Source organism: Phacochoerus africanus, chromosome 4, assembly GCF_016906955.1.
Source record: "Phacochoerus africanus isolate WHEZ1 chromosome 4, ROS_Pafr_v1, whole genome shotgun sequence".
Taxonomy (NCBI): domain Eukaryota; kingdom Metazoa; phylum Chordata; class Mammalia; order Artiodactyla; family Suidae; genus Phacochoerus; species Phacochoerus africanus.
Window position 1 is genome coordinate 83,950,225 of NC_062547.1, and position 27,521 is coordinate 83,977,745.

The 27,521-nt window shown below is 39.4% G+C and overlaps 1 protein-coding gene across 4 annotated transcripts in view; it reads right to left on the reverse strand.

Annotated features, from left to right (window-relative positions):
* Positions 1-27,521, reverse strand: part of FAM169A (family with sequence similarity 169 member A) — a 72,835-nt gene that overhangs the window by 30,717 nt on the left and 14,597 nt on the right. For all 4 annotated transcript variants that reach the window (XM_047778103.1, XM_047778106.1, XM_047778104.1 and 1 more), the window contains exons 2-5: positions 20,055-20,189; positions 18,330-18,429; positions 17,660-17,745; positions 15,418-15,589 (exon numbers count right to left, since the gene is read on the reverse strand). In XM_047778103.1, the coding sequence (XP_047634059.1) occupies positions 15,418-15,589; positions 17,660-17,745; positions 18,330-18,429; positions 20,055-20,186 (490 nt within the window). In that variant the 5' untranslated portion in view covers positions 20,187-20,189. The remainder of the gene's footprint in view (positions 1-15,417; positions 15,590-17,659; positions 17,746-18,329; positions 18,430-20,054; positions 20,190-27,521) is intronic.

The window sequence follows — 27,521 nt, forward strand, 5'->3', positions numbered from 1 at the left end:
CCACATCCTCATAGATGCTAGTCTGGTCTGCTAATCGCTGAGCCATGATGGGAACTCCTATTTATGGTCAATTGATTTTCAATAGTAGTCCCAAGGCAACTCTATGGAAACAGAATCGTCCTTTCAAATGAATGGGACAACTGGATATCCACACATGCAAATGAATGACAGTGGACCTCCTTTCCTCAGACCAGATACAAAAATTAACTGTAAATGGATCATAAATATAAATGTAAAAGCTAAAACTACAAACTCTTAGAAGGAAAAAAAGCAGTAAATCTTCATTGCCTTGGGTTAGGAAAAGCCTCCTCAGCTGCAACAACAAAAGCAAAAGTGACACATAAAAACAAGATACATTGGGAGTTCCCGTCGTGGCACAGTGGTCAACGAATCCAACTAGGAAACCTGAGGTTGCAGGTTTGATCCCTGGCCTTGCTCAGTGGGTTAAGGATCTGGCATTGCTGTGAGCTGTGGTGTAGGTCCTAGACGCAGCTCAGATCCGGAGTTGCTGTGGCTCTGGCGTAGGCTGGTGGCCACGGCTCCAATTAGACCCCTAGCCTAGGAATCTCCATATGCCTCAGAAGCGGCCCTAGAAAAGGCAAAAAGACCAAAAAAAAAAAAAGAAGATACACTGAATTTTATCAAAACTTTAAACTTGGAGTTCCTGTTGTGGTTAAGAACCCAACTAGTACCCATAAGGATGCTGGTTCCATCCCTGCCTTGCTCAATGGGTTAAGGATTCGGTGTTACCGTTAGCTTCAGTGTAGGTCGCAGATGTAACCCTGATCTGGTGTTGCTGTGGCTGTGGCAGAGGCTGGCACCTGCAGCTCCAATTCAACCCTAGCCCAGGAACTTCCGTATGCCGCAAGTGCAGCCCTAAAAAACAAACAAGAAAACCCTAAAAACTTTTCTACTTCAAAGGGCACCATCAAGAAAGTGAAAAGGTAACCCACAAAAAGAAAATACTTTCAAATTATATATATGATAAGGAATTTTTATCTAGAATACATGAAAAATAATTGTAATTCAATAATAAAGAGACAAATAAAACCCAACTTAAAAATGGACTAAGGGGAGTTTCCATCATGGTGCAGTGGTTAGCGAATCCAACGAAGAACCATGAGGTTGCGGGTTTGATCCCTAGCCTTGCTCAGTGGGTTAAGGATCCGGTGTTGCCATGAGCTGTGGTGTAGGTCACAGACATGGCTCGGATCCCGAGTTGCTGCGGCTGTGGCGTAGGCCAGTGGCTACAGCTCTGATTAGACCCCTAGCCTGGGAACCTCCATATGCCACAGGTGCAGCCCTAGAAAAAGGCAAAAAGACAAAAAAATAAAAAAATAGAAATAAATAAAATAAAAAAATAAAAATGGACTAAGGATTTAAACATTTCTCCAATGACATACAAATGGCCAATAGGTACAGAAAAATATTCCATGGCAGTAATTATCAGGAAAACAGAAAATCAAGTCACAATGAGGTATCACCTCATATCTGCCAAGCTGAGTACATCAAAAAAAAAAGAAAAAAGACAACATATGTTGGGAAAGACATGGAAAACTGGAACACTTGTATACTGTTAATGGCAATGCAAAATGTACAGCTACTATGAAAAATAGTGTGAAGGTTTTTCGAAATACTAAAAACAGAACTACCATATGATCCGGCAATCCCACTTTTGGATACTTATCCAAAATAATTGAAATCAGGATCTCAAAGAGATATTAGCAATCTATTTTTCATTAAAGCACTATTTACAATAGCCCGGAAGCGGTAACAACCTAAATACCCACTGATGGATGGATGAATGGCTAAAGAAAATATGATACATGCACATACCAGAATAATATAAGCCTTAAAAAAAAAAAATTCTGCAGTATGTGATGAAACAGATAAACTTTGAGGATATTATACTTAGTGAAATAAGCCAGCTACAGGACAAATACTGCATGATTCCAATTATATGAGGTATTTAAAACAGTCGAACTCATAGAAGCAGAGAGCAGAACAATGGTTATCAAGAGTACAGTGAGGGGTAAATGAGCTGTTAATCAATGAGTTTAAAGCTTCAATAGTGAAAAATGAGTTAAGTTCTGCTAGGTAACATTACAGCTATAGTCAACAATACTGTAGTCTACAGTTACCATGGGCGCAGCCAAAAAAAAAAATTGAAATAAATAATCCAGACAGGAGTTCCCATCGGTGGCTCAGTGGTTAACAAACCCGACTCGGAACCACGGGGTTGCAGGTTCGGTCCCTGGCCTTGCTCAGTGGGTTGGGGATCCAGTGTTGCCATGAGCTGTGGTGTAGGTCGCAGACTTAGCTCGAATCCCATGTTGCTGTGGCTCTGGCGTAGGCTGGCGACAACAGCTCCAATTAGACCCCTAGCCTGGGAACCTCCACATGCCTTGGGAGTGGCCCTAGAAAAGGTAAAAAGACACACACACACACACACACACACACACACACACACACACACACAAAATCCAGACAGAAAATAGATTAGTGGTTTCCAAGGTAAGAGAAATGAGGAGTGATGAATACTGGGTACAGGAATCCTTAAGGTGATATCCTGGAATTAGACAGTAGTGACAGTTATGCAACTCCCAATATACTAAAAATCATTTCAGGAGTTCCCGTCGTGGCGCAGTGGTTAACGAATCCGACTAGGAACCACGAGGTTGCGGGTTCGGTCCCTGCCCTTGCTCAGTGGGTTAACGATCCGGCAACTTGCCGTGAGCTGTGGTATAGGTTGCAGATGCGGCTCAGATCCCAAGTTGCTGTGGCTCTGGTGTAGGCCGGCAGCTACAGCTCCGATTGGACCCCTAGCCTGGGAACCTCCACATGCCGCGGGAGCGGCCCAAGAAATGGCAAAAAGACAAAAAAAAAGAAAAAAAAATCATTTCAAAAGAGTGAATCTGATGATATACGAATTATAACAGGATGGATCTCAAAATAACTATACTAAAAGAACCCAGCTCCCCCCCCCCAATGTACCTACTGCAAGACTCTATTTTATAAATTTCCAGAAAAAGTAAGCTAATATATAATAATAGACAGCAGAGAAGGGTCTGCTTTGGGGACAAATAAAGAGAAGGGATGGTTACAAAGTAGCACAAAGGAACTTCTGGAAATAACAGATATGTTCATTATCCTTGACTGCGGTGATGTTATCATAGCTGTACACATAAGTCAAAACACATTAAACTGTAAACTTCAAATATGGGCAATTTTTTGGTTATGTCAGTTATACCACAATAAAGCTGGGGTGAAAATATTTTTTTAAAAAAAAGATAACCCAATTTAAAAATGGGCAAAGGCATACTCAAAAGAGTCTCTTTCTCAGACTCGCAGATGTAGAAAACAGACTCGTGGTTGCCAAGGAGGAGGGTGGTGGGGAAGGGATGAATTGGTAGTTTGGGATTAGCAGGTGCAAACTAGCATATTGATAAATTACAAAGTCCTACTTTATAGCACAGGGTTTTATTCAATATCCTGTAATAAACCATAATGGAGTGAGCTCCTGTCATGGCTCCAGGGAAACAAATCTGACTAGTATCCATGAGGGAATAGAGAGTGACTACTAATGAGTACAGGGTTTCTTTTGGGGATGACGAAAGTGGTCTAAAATTGAGTATGGGGGAGTTCCCATCATGGCTCAGCAGAAATGAATCTGAGTAGCATCCACGAGGACAATGGTTTGATCCCTGGCCTCACTCAGTGGGTTAAGGATCCAGTGTTGCCATGAGCTGTGGTTGTAGGTCACAGACATGGCTCAGATCCTGCATTGCTGTGGCTATGGCATAGGCTGGCAGCTGCAGCTCCAATTCAACCCCTAGCCTGGGAACTTCCATATGTCACGGGTGCAGCCCTACAAAGACAAAAAATAAAAAATAAAATAAAGTTGGGTATGGTGATAGTTGTACCAATCTGTGAATATAAAAAATAAGTGAAATTGTATACTTTACATGGGTGAATTGTATGGTATATAATTAGACCTCAATAAAGCTGTACAAATGTAAATAAAACAAAATAATTTATACATGTGACTCTAATAAACCATTTATAATCAGATTTTTTATACACTCCACAAACCTACTCCTCCCCAGTTTACTAATTTTTCAGGAAATGACATCACCATCCTACCATCTGCTTAGAGCAAAACACTGAGAACTCATCCTTAACTCTTCGTTCACAGCTCATCCATCAGAAACAGTGCAGCAATAACTTCATCATTTATCTCAAATATGATGCCTTCTATTTCTGTCTCCTCTGTCCAAGCCACCACCATCTCTCACTGGGGTTTTTACCAATAGCCTCTTAGCTAGCTTAGCTCTTAATCCTGCCATAGCTCTCTGTAGTTTTCAACACAGCAGAGCTACCTTTTTAAAAAGCCAATCGAGGGAGTTCCCATCGTGGCGCAGTGGTTAACGAATCCGACTAGGAACTATGAAGTTGCGGGTTCGGTCCCTGCCCTTGCTCAGTGGGTTAACGATCCGGTGTTGCCGTGAGCTGTGGTGTAGGTTGCAGATGCGGCTCGGATCCTGCGTTGCTGTGGCTCTGGCATAGGCTGGCGGCCACAGCTCCGAGTAGACCCCTAGCCTGGGAACCTCCATATGCCGCAGGAGCGGCCCAAGAAATAGCAAAAAGACAAAAAAAAAAAAGCCAATCGTATTGTGTTATCCCATGTTCAACACCCTTCAACGGATTCCTGTCACCCACAGAATGCAATTTAGACACTTCTTGACCTACCACACCTGTCAGGATACGGAGACCTGCCTCTCTCCATCATCACTCACTCCCCTCTACTCTGGCCCCACTGGCTTCCTGGCTGTTTCCGAAACACCCTGAACTTACTTCTGCTTCAAGGCTTTGGCCTTTCAGTTCTCTGCCTGAAAACCTCTTCTCTGGAAACTTCACATACGGCATCACTCCCTCACTTCCTTCAGGGATGCTTCTCCTGACCACTCTATTTCAAACAGTACCCTCCCAGAACATTACTCTCTATTCTTTTAAATCCACTTTTTCTTCATAGCACCTGAGAGCATATTGTGTATTTGTCTATTCATCACTATCCACCCCCCTTTTCTTTGGCTGTGGCATGCGGAAGTTCTAGGGTCAGGAATCGAACCCATGCTACAGCAGTGACCCAAGTCATGGCAGTGACAACCCTGGATCCTTAACCGCTAGGTCACCAGGAACTTCCTATCGCCTCCTCTTAAATGGAAGTTCCATGAGAACCGAGTTTACAAAATTGTTATTACTATCTCTCAATTTCTCCCTCTTGCTCTTTCTCCCATTCACCTTCCTCCCCCTCTCCCCTTCCTTCCCTACTGATATGGTACGTTTAACTTTTGAATAAATGAATAACTTTTGACCATTCAGGATCTATGCATCAAATTCAAGAAGAGATATTCTCACACAATCGAGTGGCTCTCTCCTTCCATGGAATCATCATTTCTTCCTCATCCAACCAGGAATAGGCCTTTCCTCACCTTCATAAAATCTGGCTTGGTGCCTTCTGAGGCCATCAGTGTGTGACTGTCTCCACAGGCCACACCATAAAGTGAATTCTACATGAATAATGTGATTACCTTTACTTAAGAGACCCTGTCATATACCACTAGGCAAGTATTCTCATTACAGTCTTCATACTTTATAAATCAGTTAAGGTAACGTTAGCTGGTATTAACAAGCCAAATCTGGCAAGTTTAGCCTAAAAAATGCTTCATTTTTTTAAGTAACAGTCCCACATGGTTGTTCCTGTATGAGTTTTTTTCCCCCACTTTTACATAAATGGATTCATAACATAACGTTTTGGGATTGGCTTTTTCATTCAGCATAATTCTATGGAAATGTATCCAAACTGCTGCATGTATCACTAGTTCATTCTTTTTATTGCTGAGTAATATACTGTGGTATGAATGTACTATATAGTTCATTTGTTTAACTGTTCATCTGCTGGCTTTAATTTACATTTCCTTATGGGCAATGATGTTGAACATTTTCATGATTATTCACCACTTGCGTATCCTCTTTGGTCAAATGTCTCTCTTCATGTCTTCTGTCTATTTTCTACTTCAATTGTTAATTTTTTCACTTTTGATTTTTGAGTGGATGACTTTCTGACTCACAATCATCCAAGAACTTTTTCAGTTATCTATTAGGGCCTAACAAACCAGCCCAAAATATACTGGCTTCAAACAAAATTTATTATTTCATTATTCACTGGAACTCCCCTATGGTATCAGATGGGCCCCTGGAATAGCAAAGGTCCAAATGGCTTCACTCCCACAGCAGTAGCCAGTCCGCCGCTGACTGGAATCACTGCCGGGCCCACCAGCCAGGTGCCTTGTCCTCTTCAGTGTAGTTGCCTGAACTTCCTCACATCACGAGGGGCTTAAGGCAGAGCTTTTCAGAGTACCAAGTAGAAACTGGTTAAAGCAAGTTACAGGGCAGCACAGATGCAAGCAGGCTATACGAGGGCATAAATACTGGATGCATGGTTCACTGGGGGCCACCAGAGTAACACACTAGCTCAGGATCCTTCTATCTTGTGGCTTCTCCATCCCCTAAGTCTTCAGAATCCTCTGCACTGAGCAGACAGATGAGGAAAAGGAAGGCATTGTAACTACTCTGATCTGATGTTGAACATATCATTTCTCTGTTACTGGGGGGAGAATGTGTCACACAGTCGCATGTGGTTGTGAAAGAGACTGAAAAACAATCCACAACTGGACAGCTGCTAGCCAATGATAATATAGAAGAGGAAACACAAATACTTGGTAGACAGCTAGCAGTCTCAGCTAACTTTCTGCCTTCTCTTATCTCCAGTAGATTAACATTTCCTTTTCAACTTTCAGGAAATCAATCGCATCTCAGCAAATAGTACCTTTTGCAGACAGACTCCCAGGCTACTTTCAGTACCTTATATCCTAACACCAACATTCACAAACACACATACTCAGGTTACACAACAGTTTTGACTGATCTCATCCACAGTTCAGGGTAACACTGAGTTCTGTGGCCCACATAAATATCCACACCTCCCCCATGTGGTTCAACTTACATTTGTAATCACATATTTCTATGTATATGTCCCATAGGAACACAGAACTTACATGTCAAAACTGAACTTAAGTATTACCAATCCCAGGAATTCCCGTTGTGGATCAGCAGTAAAAAAACCAACTAGCATCCATGGGGACGGGAGGGGAGGGGGTTCGATCCCTGGTCTCACTCAGTGGGTTAAGAATCTGGCACTGCCATGAGCTGTGGTGTAGGTTACAGATGCATCTCGGATCCTGCGTTGCTTTGGGTGTGGTGTAGGCCGGCAGCCATAGCTCCAGTTCAAAAGCTTGCCTGGGAACCTCCATATGCCGCGGGTGCAGCTCTAAAAAGACACACACACACACCACACACACACACACACACACAACACACACACACTACCAAAACTCCATATGCCGCGGTTGCAGCTCTAAAAAGACACACACACACCACACACACACACACACACACACACACACACACACACACACACACACACACACACATTACCAAATCTCCAGCTCAAAGGCTAGCCTAGGAACTTCCATATGCCGTGGGTGTGGCCCTAAAAAGACATACATACACACGCACAATTACTAAACCCACTCCTCCAATATTCCCAACCTTAGTTATTAACAGCTTCCCGCCTATGTCCCAAGCCAAAACCAAGATTCATCACTGGTTCCTCCCCTCTCCTTCCTACACACAATGGAGTTACCCCACTCAGTCCATCCAGAAATCGCCATCAAACCTGTTTCCACTTTCCTAGTGTTGGTCCTTCTTTCACCTGGATTACTGAGAGAGCTCTTTTAATTGACTTCCCCTGACTTCAGAATACAATTTCTCTATCCATCACCGAATACTAAAAAAAATCCTGTAAAATATTTAATCATGTTGCCCCTAAATAAAATTCTATGATAGCTGCCTTGCAACAAGATAAAGTTCCAACCTTCAGTATGGCATCTAAGAACCTTGACAAGGGGACCTCCATCTTCACCTCTCCCCACTCTACAACCCCTGCAGTCTCACCAGTTTGTTCAAGGTGGTGTAACAAATACACCCTGAACTTCCATGATTCTGTGCCTTCATATATTTATACTCCATTCATATGTTTACTATGGGTTTTCCTTTTCTTTCCCCTTCTCTATCTACTGATGTTCTACTTACCTTTCAAAGCCATTTTTAAATATCACTTTTTTTCTTTTTTTGGTCTTTTCTGTCTTTTTAGGCCCAAACCTGCGGCATATGGAGGTTCCCAGGCTAGGGGTCTAATCGGAGCTGTAGCCGCCGGGCTACGCCACAGCCACAGCAACGCAGGATCCAAGCCTTGTCTGTGACCCACACCACAGCTCACGGCAATGCCAGATCCTTAAACCACTGAGCAAGGCCAGGGATCAAACCCGCAACCTCATGGTTCCTAGTCAGATTCGTTAACCACTGTGCCATGATGGGAACTCCATCTTTTCTATTTCTTGACATAGGACAGTTAACAAAACTTCCACTGAATTAACAAGTGGCTTTATTTTTAAACCTGTCTGAGATTTTTTTCATTAGCAGTTTTCTTGTTTAGCACAGTCCTTTTAACAGGTGGACCTGATCATCATAGGCCGTGAGAGGCTCTATAAACTTCAGCTAGTTTTGTGGTAGACACCGATCAGACTCTGGGTATAGTTCCATTTTTGACAATGTTCACTACTTTTTTGTCTTTAATCAAAGTTTTACATGTACCTTGTTTAGTACAACTCTCTGAGACTTGCTGAGAAAAAAGCAGTCTTGTGACTGCCTCCCTGATCCAAATACACTTTCCATGCACCAGAACAAACACTTTGATCTTGCTTTTACATCTCTAAATAACTTACTATTTCTTGATTTTTTCCATTTAAGGAATAATCAGCTGACTTCCCAGTATGGAAGATGAGAATTTAGCTCTCATATGCATTCACACATGCCACTCCCAATACCACCATAACCACGATTCCTCTACATGTCTGCCCTATTACCCCAATATAGTAATTTATAATATTGGTGAGATCAATTTTCAGTATCACACACACACACTTTTGACAACTGAGCCATGTAGTATATACCATGACTGTTTTTATTTTCCTGCACTGCTTTTTGATTTGCCTTAATAGTTTATCACTATTTAGTACTACATTTAAATTTAACCCCCAAAGTCTCCCATAACTGTAAAACTTATCTCGAAAAGTACAAACACATGAGCTACTTCATACTCTTGAATTGATGTCCCAAAGCTTTCGGACCTACTACAATCTGGATTAGTAAATCTCTAGAAAAGTGCTGTCCAAAAAAATCTTTCTGCAATGATGGAAATTTTTATCTATTCTGTTCAATGTAGTGGTCACTAGCCTCCTATGGCTGTTGAACACTTACAAGGCGGCTAGTACGACTGAGAAACTCAATTTTAAATGTTATTTCATTTTAATTAATTTTCATTTAAATAGCCACATAAAGTTTGTAGCTATCAGTGTGGACAGAGCAGCTGCAGAACCATATTACACAGCTGTGATTTGGCGGTCTTTCTCTCCTTATTTTCCTGATCTGCTATCTTTTGTGATTTACTTCCTTATTTTAGTGGAGCACAGGCTCTACCAGCTTCCTGAAAAACAGTGCATGAGAAGGTAAAAAAAAATTTTTTTAATTGACCGTATAGAGGTTTCCTTCTTTTACTCTCATGCTTCATTTTTAATTTGGGTATAGAATTATTTTGGAAATCATTTTCTCTATTTTTTAACTGATTTTTATTTTTTTCCATCAAAGCTGGCTTACAGCGTTGTCAATTTTCTACTGTACAGCAAGGTGATCCAGTCACACATATATCTACACATTCTCTCTCAGTATTTTATTTATTTTGTCTTTTTGCCATTTCTTGGGCCGCTCCTGCAGCTTATGGAGGTTCCCAGGCTAGGGGTTGAATTGGAGCTGTAGCCGCTGGCCTACACCAGAACCACAGTAACACAGGATCCGAGCCATGTCTGCAACCTATACCACAGCTCACGGCAACGCCGGATCCTCAACCCACTGAGCAAGGCCAGGGATCGAACCAGCAACCTCATTGTTCCTAGTCGGATTCGTTAACCACTGCGCCACGACGGGAACTCCCTCTCTCAGTATTTTAAAGGCATTGCTCCTCTTCTAGTACTCCGTGTTGCTTCTGAGAAATCTAAACATTAGGATTCTTGTTCCTAGTCAGATTTGTTTTCGTGGAGCCTTTCTATAAATTCTCTTCCACTCTCTGGAGGCTTACAAAATCTTTACTCTATCCCAGATGTTCTAAAGTTTCAGTCATCTCCCTCAGTATGGGCTTATTTTAATTCATTGTGATGGCGGTTCATTGGGTCCTTTTAAACTTGGGAATGTAAGTTCTACAATTGAGACATTTTCTTGAAGCACTTCTTTGATGATTTCTTCCCTTCCAGTTCCTCTGTCCTCTCCTTCTCAAACATCTACTATAAAGATTGTTCCTCTGAATTTTATCTTTTCTTTTCTATTTTCTCTCTCTCTTTTTTTTTTTTTTTTTGCTTTTTAGGTCATACCCACGGCATATGGAGGTTCCCAGGCTAGGGGTCCATTCGGAGCTACAGCCTCCAGCCTACACCACAGCCACGTCAGATGCCAGCCATGTCTGCGACCTACACGGCAGCTCATGGCAACACTTAATCCACTGAGCAAGGCCAGGGATCGAACCCTCAACCTCATGGTTCCTAGTTGGATTTGTCTCTGCTGAGCCTCGACGGGAATTCCCTCTTTCCTATTTTTAATCATTTAGGAGTTTTTGCTGTGGTGGTGGTTGTGGTTACTCTCTTTCCTAATCAGCATCAACTTCATCTTTCTTATATTAAGTTTTTAATTTCCAAGAGCTCAATGAACATTCTTTAAACCTATCTTGTTCTCATTTCATGAATAACTACTCCTTCCTTCTAAAAATATTGAATTGTTTTGTTTTTGCATTGTTGGTCCCTTCCAAATTGCTTTTATTTTTTTGCTTCTTTAGGGCCACACCTGTTGCATATGGAGGTTCCCAGGCTAAGGGTCAAATTGGAGCTGCAGCCACAGCCTATATCACAGCCACAGCAATGTGGGATTTGAGCCATGCCTGCAACCTACACCACAACTCACAGCAACGCAGGATCCTTAACCCACTGAGCGGGGCCAGGGATCAAACCCACATCCTCATGGATACTAGTCAGATTCGTTTCTGATGCACCACAATGGGAACTTCCACATTGCTTTTATTCTTTGTTTTGATCTCCATCTTTCTTATCTGCAGCTTTCCCTAAGCTAATTGTTCACAGTTAAGAATGAGACGTTAAAAAGCTGGTGAGAGTGCAAGGTGGGGATTGCTGATGATGAGCTGGGACTGTTCCCAGGGGAACCATTTATGCTGATATCTTTAGAATATCTTTTTTTTTTTTGCTGTTGTTGTTGTTGTTGTTGCTATTTCTTGGGCCGCTCCCGCGGCATATGGAGGTTCCCAGGCTAGGGGTCTACTCGGAGCTGTAGCCACCGGCCTACGCCAGAGCCACAGCAACGCAGGATCCGAGCCGCGTCTGCAACCTACACCACAGCTCACGGCAACGCCGGATCGTTAACCCACTGAGCAAGGGCAGGGCCTGAACCCGCAACCTCATGGATCCTAGTCGGATTCGTTAACCACTGCGCCACAACGGGAACTCCTAACAACTTTTTTAAAATAAGTTTAGAATTACTGAAAATTACAAAAACATACAAAAAGCATTCTCATATACATTTCACCTAGATTTCCCTAACGTTAAAATCTTACAAAGCACTAATCAAAATCAGGAAATCAACACTGATAAAATACTGTGAACGTAAACTACCTTATTCAAATTCTACCAGCTTTGCAATTAATGTCCTTTTTTCTGTTTCAGAATCCAATCCAGGATTCTATACTGCATTTATTTTAAACTCCTTAAACTTTGGCAATAATTCCTCCATTTTTCCTTATCTTTCATGATCCTGAAATCTCATTTTGGGAGGTTGCTGATCAGTTATTTTGTAAAATAACCTTCAGTCTGGCTTTGTCCAATGTTTTCTCAAGAGAAAATTGAGGTTACGCATTTGGGGCAAAAATACCACAGAAATGATGTCATGCCCTCCTCAGTATAACATAAATCAGGGTCTCTGATGATGCTGAGTCTTATGCCTGGTGAGGTTAATCATAATCTATTAGTTAGCATTTGTTTCTGCCAGGATTCTCTATGCAAATTTACTATTTTTCCCCTTTCAATTAACAAACAATATTGGTTAAAGAAAAACTAAAACTGGGAGTTCCCACCGTAGCTCAGTGATTAATGAACCCAACTAGTTCGTTGGGTTTCAGATTCAATCCCTGGCCTTGCTCAGTGGGTTAAGGAGTCAGTGTTGCCATGAGCTGTGGTGTAGGTCACAGACGCGGCTCAGATCTGGCACTGCTGTGGCTGTGGTGTAGGCCGGCTGCTATAGCTCCAATTTGACCCCTAGTCTGGGAACCTCCATATGCCATAGGTGCGGCCCTAAAAAGACAAAACACCAAAAAAAAAAAAAAGTTTAATAATTAAAAAAAAGAAAAATTAAAACTATTACATCATCCTTTTTAATCCTCTTTTAAATGTATCAAATGGACCCTAAAAACTATCACCAATTTGATTAACTGTCATCATCCATTGAACAAATTACTCCTTTACTACTGAACTAACCATTGCATAACCCTCAAAAAGCTCACATTCTTCTTTTCTCCCTTAAACTTCTATGATGCTCATACTAGAGACTGCTATCCTGATGTAATGTATTTTTATACCCAGATTATATACTGATTATCTAATCATTCTTCTCTGCAAAAACATAACTGTATATAAATATATATTTTTAAATTTCCTGTAACCGTAAGGTTCTAAGTACCAAAAGAAATTCTGAGTTATCATTATAATTGATATTAGTACATGATGGATCAAAACACACGTATATTATACATTTGGAAAACTGAAAACATCTCTTAAATGAAATAAATGGAGCTTACCTTTTTTCTTCTCGGTTTATGAGTCCATGAATGAATATTACTTACTACCAGAATAAGACAGGTTCAACATTATTCCTGTTCCTATTTTTTATTTTTTATAGATAAAAGTGCTTAATAACGGTAGAAAGTACCAGAAAATCTTGTCACAGTGATGTTCCTCAATTCCTCCAGCTCCCTTAGGGTTATGAGCCAGGTAGCACATAATGATTTCCTAAAAACTATTTCTAATGATCTGACATCTACCTAATCCTAAAACCAAACAAACAAGCAAACTATAAATCCCTCACAGTAATGTCTTTATTTCAGGCAAAAAAAAAAAAATGAATACATATAGTTTCTTGAATTTCAATATACTCTAAAGGAGCTGACCTCATAAACAGTATCCTTATAACATCAAGGCTATTTTTAATGTTCCAACCAATATCCCTATATGTTGATTTGCTACTTAATTCAAAAATCATACATAACAGGTGATTCCATAAGGCTTTCATTCAACAACAAATGTATGCCATAAAGATTTTATCTCTTTGGTTCTGGTACAGTTTTTTCCTGGTATGTATATTAGGAACACTTCTATCACAAAGTGTTTCAATATCTGTTTTGGACAATTTTTCCAAAATATTTTATGTCTGGGTTTCCTTTGTAGAAAAAAATACTTCAGGAATGAATCAGATGGTTACTGATTCAAAGGCACAACTAATTCCTTTGTTATCTGGTAGATGAGAGCCAGAGCTTACAGTGGGAAAGAAGTGAAATAAAGACTAAGGATGTAAGGCCATTAGTAGAGAGGTATGGAAGGTGCTAAAAGGGGGAGACAAGCGGCACTCGGAAGCTCAAGCATAGAAAATCGAGTCAACTACCAGAACAAGCAAAAAGAGAAGCCAGGTCCAGAGAAGAGGAGGAACCCCAAATACAAACAAAACAAAGAGGAGACCAGTCCTGGAATCAAATACCGATCAGAGATACTGAAAGAGGAATGCTCTGCCCTTTACTCACTGTGTGTAGTTCATCTAAAGAAGCTACAAATAAAAAAGTATAAATTCATATGTGTTGCAAAAGTCTATGAGCTAGTTTCAAGGTGGAAACTCTGCTGCAGCCAAAAGCCTCCAGTTCCCAGAGCAATTATCTTGTATAAAATAAAGCACAAAGTAATTAACCAGACTCTAGCCCCAAACTTACGAAAACATTTTAACAACAACAAAGTGATGCTTTTTACACAAGGCAGCACTAAGCTTCCATTGAATAAACTTGATTATTCTGCCTCTGTATGATCGCTTTCTGGTGTTACATAAATCATTGGTTCTACTTCAAATTTTCACAAGAATAAAACAGCATATTAACGGAGAACTAAAGTATTTACTAAACAGCAAAACCATTTAGAACTACAGACCACCGTTTTTTAATTCTTGAGAAAAAGTGACCTTCCTTTTATTGACTGTATGTCCTAATTCTCATCCTAAATATGTCCTAGTTATGTGATTAAGGTATTAGTCACACTGTCCCCTTCAATTCAGCAGTGAATTTGATATGATCTTTCAACTGTATCTGACCAGAAGAGCTACATTTGGAAAGTCTGAGATATAAAAAATGACAGAAAAATAATGTGAGGGTTCTCTGTGAAAGATCTTTCGGTCAAGGTACAGAACAAGGCCGACATTGCTATGTGGTGGTTTTAAGGGGTGAGGTATGTGTGTACATGGAGTAAGCACGTTGGAGCTGTCTGGCTCCAGGAGCTCTGGGGAAAAGGATGAACAGGCAAAACAAGATGAAGCTGCACTAGTCTTTCAGGAATAGGATAGAACAAGGAATGAGAAATCCAAACTTTACGAGATTAATGATTTCAAAGCTGTTTGGATTCTCTAAATATATTAAAGTGCTTTGTTTTCCATGGTGATTAGCAAAGCTGCCTTTGATATGTCAGGCAGAATCAAATGCACTGGAAGAAAAAGGCTATGCCTCTGGTCCACAGGTACACAAGGGATTTAAGGAAGCCAGTAGCAGTGACAGTAGCAGGAATCAAAGTAAAACAAGAACCTTTAACTAAAGGGAAGGACCTGGGAGGGAAAGGTGACATACAAATTTGAGGCTCAATATACAACTCTCCCCCCACACAAGTGGAAAATCTTCCTCTCTGTCAAACGTTTGATTTTTTTTTTCCAAGACTTTCCTAACAAATCCTCACTTATAGAATCAAAGTATTCCCAAGAAATACTGAGTAAAATCATCTCAATGTGTACTCTAGATAGTAATTTAAAAGGGACATTGATACAGTTGGGGTCCAAAGACTGGGTTTCCATAATATATATTTTAAATAACTTTTAAAGACTCACCTGTAGGCTTAACTGAATAAAACCCAATGGCCTCTCCTTTCTTCCACAGAATCTTAGCATAATCAGTACTGCTATGACACAGGAATGGGATCTCATTTCTCTCCATTTCCTGCTTTCTATAAATAATTCGATTCAGAACATACAGAACCACTCTCTCCCCAAGAGTTCTCACCTACAAAGAGAGTCAGACACCAGGCACAACAGTTATAATATGCATCAATTCAGAGATGCAGTTTACCTTGCTCCCTGCTTCCATACCTCTTACTGACATTCAAAGCACTTTGAATACATTCAAAATGATTTGTAAGCCATTTTATTATCACAAAGATAAGACTAGTCTTTCATACCAAAACAACCCATTTCTATAGACAACATTTATGCATGAAATAATGCCTCCACCAAAATTCTAAAACAGGCAAAAGAGGTTTTCAATATACCAATCCCCAGCACCTCCTCTTTAGGAGTGTTTTCTTTCTGCTTCCGGCTGCCCAGACCCCAGGTCTCTCCTATTCTAACTGCTGCCCCTCCATCTCTAGTGCTTCAACTCTTTTGCACCCATTCCAGCCTAAACATTTTTTAAAAAATAAAGGAAAAAGGGAAAAAAGACTTCATGTTATCCCCTGAAGACTTTAAAAACAATTGTCTCATCTGATAAACAAAGCCATAATTATGCTCTTGGGGAAGGAATCTCATCTTTTCCAAGTAAAAATGGTCATTTTACAGCTTTATCTTTGCTGTCTAACTTTAAGGAGTACCTGTCTCCCCTGACACACATACACACCCCTCTGCCAGAACAGATGAGGGATGACAGTGGCAGGAGGGAAGTCTGATGAAAACAAAACTTAGGGTGATCACAGAATGGAAACAGAAGCCTAATTCCTATAAGTCAGGGCCACATGGTCACAGGGACCCGCTCATCAACTGTCTGACATTGAACAGTGGGGTTTTCCCCAAGGGCATCTTTCACTGCTAAAAACAAGAGTCTGTCCATGAAATCTGTTCCCTCCGCCTCAAGTCTCCTTTAGGAAAAACAACAATGTCCATTAATTAGGTAAAGGGAGATAAAAAGCATTAGGCATACACACCTTACTCTCCAAAGCCTCCCTGGTAGTGGGTTTCCAACACCAACCACCACAGGAAATGACAAAGCTCACGTGTTTACAAGGCAACCCATGGCTTTCTTGAACAGCTCTGACCAGCATAGAACTCTTCCTCATGCTGAGCTGAAATCTTTCTCCAAAACCATACCTGATATTCTGGACCCACACAGTCTACAAATATTGAAAGACAGTCCTGACATGCCCTTAAGTTTCATACCAAAGCTAAACAAAGGAAAAGACTAATTAAATATAATTTGGGGTACTCATGCCATTCCAGTCTTCTTCTCCCTTGAAATTTCTTCAGATCCCCAAGATCTCTCTTCATGTTGGGCTTGCAGATATTACAAAAATACAAACACTGAAGATGATGGGGCTTTTCCCTGTAATCTTAAGATTTTTATCAGCTTTTTTGCTTATCTTGATTTCACTTCTAAATGAACTAAGACCCATCTTTTTCACCTGTGCTGCTGTTTTAGTTTGATCTTCATGGTATACAAGTACAGTCAATTTTCTAAACCCACAGATAACTACTTTACCTTTCTCGCTAATTTATTTTCATCATGTTAGATCTTTTTCTTTGTTCCTTAATTCTGCCTTTACAGACTGGTCCTGCCATTTAGCACTGGGGCTGCAGAACATGCCCACCCACTATGTCCTCCTCTAAGTAACTGATGAAGTTGTGACTGGAACAGAAAAAAAGGACCACGTTTTACAGAACACTACTCAAGAGCTTCCTCCCACTCCACTGGTCTGGAATCCTGAAGAGACCACCCAAAAAGATCCTAGAGATAAGCAAGTTTCCTGGTCAGTCTTTTCTAGAGACAGTGAACTTAAGCAAACAGAGAAAAGAAGCTGTTTCCCAATCAAAAAGAAAATCAGAAGCTGAAAGTGATGTAACTACAGCTCAACTAACCCACAGATATTCATTCTGCCTCCCCAGTTCTCAGGCACTTTCATATAAAATCAAGGCAGCCCAGTCTAAGTGCCAGTGTCACCATAACAACGAACCTCTATGGGTTTAAGATAACCTGGTTATACTAAAGTGGAACAGAGCTCAATAACTTCAAAACCTGTCACTGTTTATGGGGAACATATGGTGAAATGGCCTCTTAAATACTTTTAAAATTACAGGATCTTATTACCTGCTTAAGCCCCTCTCTAGAAGGGACAGATGTTTTCACAATATCATCAATAGCCCACCACTGATCAGCAAGGTAAAGTGCCACAGCTAAAAGAGAATACATGGTTATTAACATGTAGGTCTTAGCTATACAATATTACTATTTGTTAAGGCTTACACAGGTGCCTTTAAATATACTCATAACTTACAATACAATGTGGCCCCATTTATACCATCTTTATTTTATTTCACTCACTAAACATTTCATGATAAGTGACTGAGAATTTTATTTCCCTAAATTTACAGTTTGAAAAATTTTCTTTTTAAAAATTCCTGGGAGTTCCCATTGTGGCTCAGCAGTAATAAACCCAACTAGAATCCATGAGGTTCAATCCCTGGCCCTGCTCAGTGCATTAAGGATTGTTGTTGAATAATCACATTGTCATGAGCTGTGGTGTAGGTTTCAGACGCAGCTCGGATCCAGCGTCGCTGTGGCTGTGGTGTAGGCTGGCAGCTGCAGCTTCAATTTGAACCCTAGCCTGGGAACTTCCATATGTTGTGGGTGTGGCCCTAAATTTAAAAAGGAAAAAAAAAGTGTCATTTAAAAAATTCCTTCATGTAACTATCTTTCAATAATCTTCTAAATATTTTTTTTTAATTCCTCAATTTATAAGATTAAGCAAAATAGAGACCTGTGAGTGAGTCCTCAGGTGAAAAAAGAGCAAGAATTTTCTGGGTCTGGTCTCCACCATAAAGAGGTACGAAGCCTACATTTGACAGGCTAATAGGAATCTGAAATGAAAAATGATTAAAGATTAGTGAAATGACAGTAAAAAGTCAGACAAAAACAGCATGCTTCTACCAAAATTTTAAACATACATTAATACTAATTATGTAATTTCATTTTATAGGAGATATTTCTAGTCTCACAAAAAAGAGTAAATAAGGTAGACCTCACTTTTGCAGTACTTTTATTATCTTAGGAGAAAACTGAAAGTCTACCTCAATAAATATTACTCTGCTCTAGCGATGCATTTGAATAAAAACAAAAGCATGATATGACCCATAAAGTTGTTTAAAAAATTTATCATGTTATTTAGACCACTTAAGGGAGAAAAAAATGTATTTTATTTGTTTGTTTATTTTTTTTTTTTTTTTGCTTTTTAGGGCCACACCTGCAGCATACAGAAGTTCCCAGGCTAGGGGTCCAACAGGAGCTACAGCTGCCGGCCCACACCACAACCACAGCAACATCAGATCCAAACTGTGTCTGCAACCTACACCACAGCTCATGGCAATGCTGGATCCTTAACCCACTGATCAAGGCCAGGGATCAAACCCAAAACCTCGTGGTTCCTACTCAGACACCATGACAGGAATTCCAAAAATTCCATTTTTTAGTAAAAGACAGGAGTAAATTCCTTTTTAAAGTGAGATATATTCAATATTTTAAATTTGTTCTGCCTTCAGGGTTCCCATTGTGGTGCAGCAGAAACGAATCCAACTAGGAGCCATGAGGTTGTACGTCCGATCCCTGTGGTGTAGGTCGCAGACACAACATGGATCCTGGCAGCTGTAGCTCCGAGTGGACCCCTAGCCTGGGAACATCCACAAGCGTAGGTACAGCCCTCAAGAGCCAAAAAAATAAAAATAAAAATAAATTGGTTCTGCCTTCATTAACTCAACATTAATTCCATATCTATACACAGTATTGCAATTCAGAGAATTACAAAATACTGACACTGGAAAAAAGTTCAAAGAATCCTTTAAATAAACATCATTTCTCCGAAGAAAAATCTGAGGCCTAGAGAGGTTAGAGAATTTGTCTATCATCAAATTCAGACTAGAATTCTAATAATTTCAAGTCTAATGATCTTTCCTTCAAAATATATCTCTATTGGAGTTCTCCTGTGGCACAGCAGGTTGGATCTGGTGTTGTCACTGCAGTGCCTCAGATTACGCTGGCAGGGGAATGTCCACATGCCACAGGTGCAGCCCAAAAAATATATCTCAGATCACTAATTGAATTTTTTATTGTAATATATTGGGGAAAGGAAGATTTGTGACACAAAAATGCTCTGGTTTTTTAATTTAAAAAAAATCTCTAAAACCACAAATTCCAAATCAATAGTAAATTTGGGTTAGCTCAAATATGGTAATCAGTCTTAGCAAAACTGGTAAACTACTTACATACAATTTTAAAGGCGCAACACAAATAATAAGCAATAGCCTACAAAGTTTATCTTTTTAAAACTTGACCATGCTCTGATACTAATTAATCAATATTTATCCATTTTACTGAAGTTTTCTGTCCAAACTTTCAAAAGTGCTTAGTTAATACTTTAAAATGGTAATAACAAAAGGATACATAACACTCAAGTGAAAAGACTGATAAAAATCACTGCAGGATGCCTTACCGTAATATTGAGAAGAGAAAAACATTCAGGATTTTCAGGGTCCCCACACCTTAGATCTGACATGTAATCTTCAGCAGAATTTTCCAATTCCTCCTGACTGCAATTATCCAGCATATCCACAGGGAATGCCATCCTCTTTAACAAACAACATGGGACAAAATGTTTCAGAATATGAAATGCTATGTTCTTTTACTAAGAAAAAAACTTTTTATTGTATTAGTGCAGCATTTTATTGTAAGGACAGACTGTGCCACAACAGTCTACAAACTGAGCCTGCTGATTTAAATCAATATCAAAAAGAAACTTCTAAACATTCACATGTACAAAAAACAAGCAATGAAATAAGAATGCCCACGAACCTATGGTCAATTAATCTATGACAAAGGAGGCAAGAAGAACTGGGAAATTTTTACAACTACATATAAAAGGATGAAATTAGAACAATTACTCATAACATGTACAAAATAACTCAAAATGAATTAAAGACCTAAATACAAGAAAACACAAACAGAATATTCATTGACTTAAATCATAGTAATATTTTTTGGATTTCCTAGAGCAAAGAAAACAAAAACAAAAATAAACAGGAACTAATTAAACTGAAAAGCTTTTGCACATCAACAAAACAAAAAGACAACTTACTAAATGGAAAAAAAATATTTGCAAATGATATGACCAATAAGGGGTTAATCTCCAAAATACATAAACATCTTACTATTCAGTATCAAAAAAAAAAAACCAATTTAAAAATGGGCAGAAGAGATGAATAGCCATTTTTCCAGAGAAGACATATAGATGGCCAATAGGCACATGAAAAAATGCTCAACAGATTAATAATCAGATAAATGCAAGTCAAAACAATGAGATGTTTGATCACACCTGTCAGAATGGCTACCGCCATAACAAACACATAACAAATGTCGGCAAGATATGGAGAAAAGGAAACCCTCGTACACTGTTGGTGGGAATGTAAATTGGCAGAGCCACTATGGAAACCAGTATGGAAGTTCCTCAAAATAACTAAAAACAGAATATACAATCCAGCAATTCCATTCCTGGATATATATCTAAAGAAAACAGAAACAGTCATTCGAAACAACACATGCACACAAATGCTCACAGCAACACTATTTACAATAGCTAAGATATGGAAGTAATCCAAGTGTCCATCAACAGATGAATGCATAAAGAAGGTGTAGTATGGAGTTTCCTGGTGGCCTAGTGGGTTAAGGATCCAGTTTTGTTGCTGCTGTGGTGCAGATTTGATCCCTAACCCAGGAACTTCCACATGCCACAGACATGGCAAATGATATAAAACTAAATAAAAATAAAATAAAATAGGGGAGTTCCCGTCGTGGCTCAGTGGTTAACGAACCCGACTAGGAACCATGAGGTTGCGGGTTCGGTCCCTGCCCTTGCTCAGTGGGTTAACGATCCGGCGTTGCCGTCAGCTGTGGTGTAGGTTGCAGACGCGGCTCGGGTCCCGCGTTGCTGTGGCTCTGGCGTAGGCTGGTGGCTATAGCTCCGATTCGACCCCTAGCCTTGGAACCTCCATATGCTGCGAGAACGGCCCAAGAAAATGGCAAAAAGACAAAAAATAATAATAAAATAAAATAAATAAAAAATAGAACAAATGAATACAACAAAATACAATCAGACCTATGGATATAAAGAAAAAACTGGCAGTTAGCAGTGGGGAAAGAGAAAAGGAGATGGGCAAGACAGAGGTAGGCAATTAAGAAGTAAAAACTACCATGTATAAAATAAGTTACAAGGATATATTGTTCAACATAGGGAAATATAACCATTACTTTATAACAACTTTTTTTTTTTTGTCTTTTTAGGGCCGCACCCACGGGATATGGAAGTTCCGAGGCTAGGGGTCTAATCAGAGCTGTAGCCGCCGGCCTACATCACAGCCAAAGCAACTCAGGATCCAAGCCGCGTCTGCAACCTACACCACAGCTCACGGCAACGCCAGATCCTTAACCCACTGAGCGAAGCCACGGATCGAACCTGCAACCTCATGGTTCCTAATCGGATTCGTTTCCGCTGCACCACAACCGGAACTCCTGTAATAGCTTTAAATGGAGTATAACCTATAAAAACATTGAATCACTATGTTGTACACCTCAAACTAATACTGTAAACCCACTAGACTTCAATTTTTAAAAATAAATCATTCCTTAAAATGATAGGAATAAATATCCTGACAGGTACAGGATATAAACACACATATAAATACATCCCTATATACCTGTCAACATAAAAGTAACTATAAAGGGACATACACACAAATATATCCTTATATACCTGTCAACACAGAAGACACTGTAAAAGGACACAAGGGAATTGTTTAGAATGAAAGAAATGGAGTTCCTGTCATGGCGCAGTGGTTAACGAATACGACTAGGAACCATGAGGTTGCGGGTTCGGTCCCTGGCCTTGCTCAGTGGCTTAAGGATCTGGCGTTGCCGTGAGCTGTGGTGTAGGTTGCAGATGAGGCTCGGATCCCGCATTGCTGTGGCTCTGGCGTAGGCTGGCAGCTACAGCTCCGATTTGACCCCTAGCCTGGGAACCTCCATATGTTGCGGGAGCAGCCCAAGAAATAGCAAAAAGACAAAAACAAGACAAAAAGAAAGAAATGTTTACAACTAGATTGTGGTAATGGTTGCATAACCCTATGGATTTACTAAAAAATCACTAAATTGTACAGCTACAATGGGTAAATGTTATAGTGTGTAAACTATTATGTCTCATGTACACAACTATTTTCTTTTAAAAAGCCAGCACCATAAGGGGGAAACAGTACAGACTTTTTCACTAGAGTCAAGAAAAATAAGGATTTCACTAATGTATAACACTATGTAAGAACTTGCCAATGCAATTAGACAAGAGAAATCAGGTAGAGGCTAACAACTGGCGGTCGGTTATGGGGAGGGAAGACTATCTCCACCTTAATCTGCAAAGAATACATTTAAATAAAAAACTGTATCAATGGAAAAACTATCCCAAATATTAAGAAAATGTAGTAAAATGGCAGGATATAAAATTACATCCAGAAATCAAGCCCTCATATATAACAACTAGGAAGAAGAAATAATAAATAGGAAAAAAAAGAAGTAAAAATAGAAAAGACAAAATTTACAACAGCAAAATTTTAAAAAGACTTAAATTTGACAATGAAAATATAAAACCTATATAAGGAAAACTATAAAATAACATGACTGATAAAAAGCAAAGTAAACAACAGGGAAGACAACCAACAAGGAAGATTTAGAATCATAAAGGTGGTAGTTTCCTCTAAAATAGCCTATTAATTTTTTTTAATTATTTATTATTTTTGCATTTTGGGCCTGCACTTGCAGCATATGGAAGTTCTCAGGCTAGGGGTCGAACTGGAGGTACAGGTGCCCACCTATGCCACAGCCACAGCCACAGCCACACCAGATCTGAGCCGCATCTGTGACCTACACCACAGCTCACAGCAACGCCCGATCTGTAACGTACTGAGCGAGGCCAGAGATCAAACCTGCATCCTCATGGATACTAGTCAGATTCTATTATAAACTTAATGCAATCCTAACGAAAATGTCTTTAGGATTATTTTTCCTGAAGACAAACAAACTGATAACAAGGTTAATTTGAAATAACATGCAAAAATAGCTAGAAAAAATCCTAAAAAGGCAAAGCAATGATTGGAGAAAGACTCCAGCCCTCTTAACTACTAAAACATATTGTAAGAATTCCTTGGTGGCCTAGTGGTTAAAGATCCAGTGTTGTCACTGCTGTGGCTTAGGTTCCATCCCTGGCCTGGGAACTTCCTGCATGCTGTGGGTGTGGCCTCCCCCTCCAAATATTATAAAACTCCTATAATACAGGCAAATATAAAACTTCTATATGATACAGGCCTATAAATAAATCAATGGAACAAGACATAGAAATTTGCCTTATGTCTATGGAAACTGAGTTTATGTTCAAAAGAGAAATTAATTTTGTGCATTTAACTTTATATATCTGAAATCATACAGTATGCTCTCTAGTGCGTCAACTCTTTTCACTCACCATTATTTCTCTGAGAAACATGAGTGGTGTTGGATCTATCACTTAATTTATTCCCTTTTATTGCTATGTAGTATTCCGCCACTCACATATACAGCTTATTTCCCATTCTACTAATGATGGGCATTTGGCCTGTGATGTTACTGCATAAGTATTTGAGTGAATATATGCACTCATTTGATTGATATAGGTCTGCATACACACTTATCAATCTTACTAAAAGTTAAGACAAGCAGATACTACATTACATGTATCTTGATGTATCTTGGTTAGACCCAAATCTAACCAAGCCATTAGACAAACATGTGAAATGGCATCTGAAGTATGCAGCCAGTCAAATTTAGAATAATTCAGTTTCTTCAATAAATATATAGTATAGAGTTTAAAGAAAAGAATAGAAACGAATGTAAATCAAAAGAAACTTAAGGGACCTATCAATGAGATTCACAGAGGAGAGGATCCTGATTTGTGTATTCTTGAATCTCCATGATAAAAAGTTAAATAAAAAATAAACTTGGAGTTCCCATCGTGGCGCAGTGGTTACCGAATCCAACCAGGAACCATGAGGTTGCGGGTTTGGTCCCTGCCCTTGCTCAGTGGGTTAACGATCTGGCGTTGCCGTGAGCTGCAGTGTAGGTTGCAGACGCGGCTCAGATCCTGAGTTGCTGAGGCTGTGACATAGGCCGGTGGATGCAGCTCTGATTCGACCCCTAGCCTGGGAACCTCCATATGCCGCAGGAGAGGCCCAAGAAATAGCAAAAAAAGACAAAAATAAATAAATAAATAAACTATGGGAGTTCCCTTGTGGTGCAGCAGGTTAAGGATCCAGCACTGTCACTGCTGTGGCCCAGGTGGCTACTATGGCATCGGTTTGATCCTGGCCCAGGAACTTCCACATGCCACAGGCATGGCGAAGAATTAATTAATTAATCTTATCTGTGTCAAATATTAATCTACCACAAGGTTGCAGGTTCAATCCCTGGCCTTGCTCAGTGGGTTAAGGATCTGGCATTGCAGTGAGCTGTGGTGTAGTCACAGACACAGCCTGGATCCCGTGTTGCTGTGGCTGTGGTGTAGACCAGCAGCTGTAGCTCTGATTCAACCCCTTGCCTAGGAACTTCCACATGCCGCCAGTTCAGCCCTAAAAAGATAAAAAACAAAACAAAAAAAATATATTGATCTACCAGTTCTTTTTTTTTTTTCTTTCACTTTTTAGGGCCGCACTTGCTGCATATGGAAGTTCCCAGGCTAGGGATCAAATTGGAGCTGCGGCTCACCTACAACACAGCCACAGCAACAAATCTAAGCCTCATCTGTGACCTATACCGCAGGCACAGCAAAGCAATTCACTCAACACCAGATCCTAAACCCACTAAGCAGGGCCAGGGATCCATCCCCACATCCTTATGGATACTAGTCTGGTTCATTACCGCTGCGCTACAACAGGATCTCCTGACCTACTAGTTCTTAAAGGAGGTATGAATAAAGCTAGTATAGACGATCATGTTTTTAAAGTTACCTACTTTATATTTACCCAAAATAAAACTACAGAGCCTAATAGCTCTGTCAATAACTTTTTCAATTTTAATTATTAAAAATTTGTAAATAAATGGAAAAGCAGAAAAAAAGCGAACTGAGAAAAGCTACTTTTCTCTAAAGTGACCTTAAAATCTATTATATCACAACCAAAGTATTAATAGACAAGGCAGAGAAAATCTAATGGAAATATGAGATAAACACATAAAAGAACAGACATAAATAAATAGCAAGCTGCAGTTATATATATTCTTCTGAATTTTGAAGATACAACGAAATAAACTTTTTTTTTTTTGCTCTTTAGGGCCACACCTGTGGCATATGGAAGTTCCCAGGCTAGGGGTCAAATAGGAGCTATAGCTGCCAGCCTACACCACAGCCACAGCATCACATGCATCTGAGCCGTGTCTGTGACCTACACACCACAGCTCATGGCAACAACGGATATAGATATATCGATATATATATATATATATATATATATATATCGATATATATATATATTTTTTTGTCTTTTTGCCATTTCTAGGGTCGAACTCGCAGCACATAGAGGTTCCCCGGCTAGAGGTCGAATCGGAGCTGTAGCTGCCGGCCTATGCTAGAGCCACAGCAACGTGGGATCCGAACTGTGTCTGCAACCTACACCACAGCTCACGGCAACACTGGATCCTTAACCCACTGAGCAAGACCAGGGATTGAACCCACAACCTCATGGTTCCTAGTCGGATTCGTTAACCACTGAGCCACGACGGGAACTCCCACAAATATGTATATATTTTTAATTAAATTTATTTAATTTAAAAATTTCAAAACCCAGAAATAAAACACATATATTCAGCCCATCTATTAATAAATATAAATGTATAAATAAAAGGAGAACACAAGAAAAATTTGTAAAACTATTTATGAAAGCAATACCACAGGATTTCCAGCCAACTTATTAAAAAGGGAAAAAACATGCATTTCAAGAGAGAACTAGGAGCTTATCTAAATTAAAATGTTATAGTTAGAAAAGGATCATAAAATGGTAGCTCTACACTGAAGGAAGCTTATTTGTTAGTTGGCAAATCTTTACATCCCTATCAAAGTCAGTAAGCCAAAGCAAACCAAGGAAATACAACACTGTGCTCCACAGTCAGATCTAACAATTGTAATAGAGAGTAAAATTTTAGACAAAACTAAAAACACAGAGCTAACAGTCAACAGTGAGGAAAGAAGCATAATGAAGACACTAGTTAAGAGAATGTTTTAACTGTTTTTCCTCCTTTCCTAGACAAGATCCCAGCTTTGTATCCAAGTAAACATTCAAAGACATTTAATACACCATACCTCTGCCTAGATGAAGTTTAGCAAAGATTAATATCACAGTATTCCCCTTAAATCTACACAAATGACTCTAGAATATTAACTACCAAAACAAGGTATGAATGAAACGTAAAATTTTCATTTGTTAAGAGTAATCATGATTTAAAGGATGAAACGTAAATTAATATTTGAAGACTGCTGCCAAAAACGATCTACAAAAACATAGTTGATTACAATCACATAAAAATATGGTATTCTAGACAAAGAATACAAAATGGACACATAAGGAAAAAGAACGATAGAACAGCAAGTTTGGGGTGATTTTCTTTTCATATACTATTACAAAATTAACTTTCTTAAAAGATTTTAAACGCTAATGTCATGCTTAAAATATATTTTTTGTTGCTATTATTATTAAAAAGAAAAAAAAAAATCTATTGAATAGGCAAACTAGGTCACCTGAATGAAGAACTCAATGGCAGAGCCCAAATCAGAGAATTTTAGGATATTAAGTAGACTTAAAGGTCCTGGTTTCTCACCTAACACATCTTTTAGAAAGAGTTA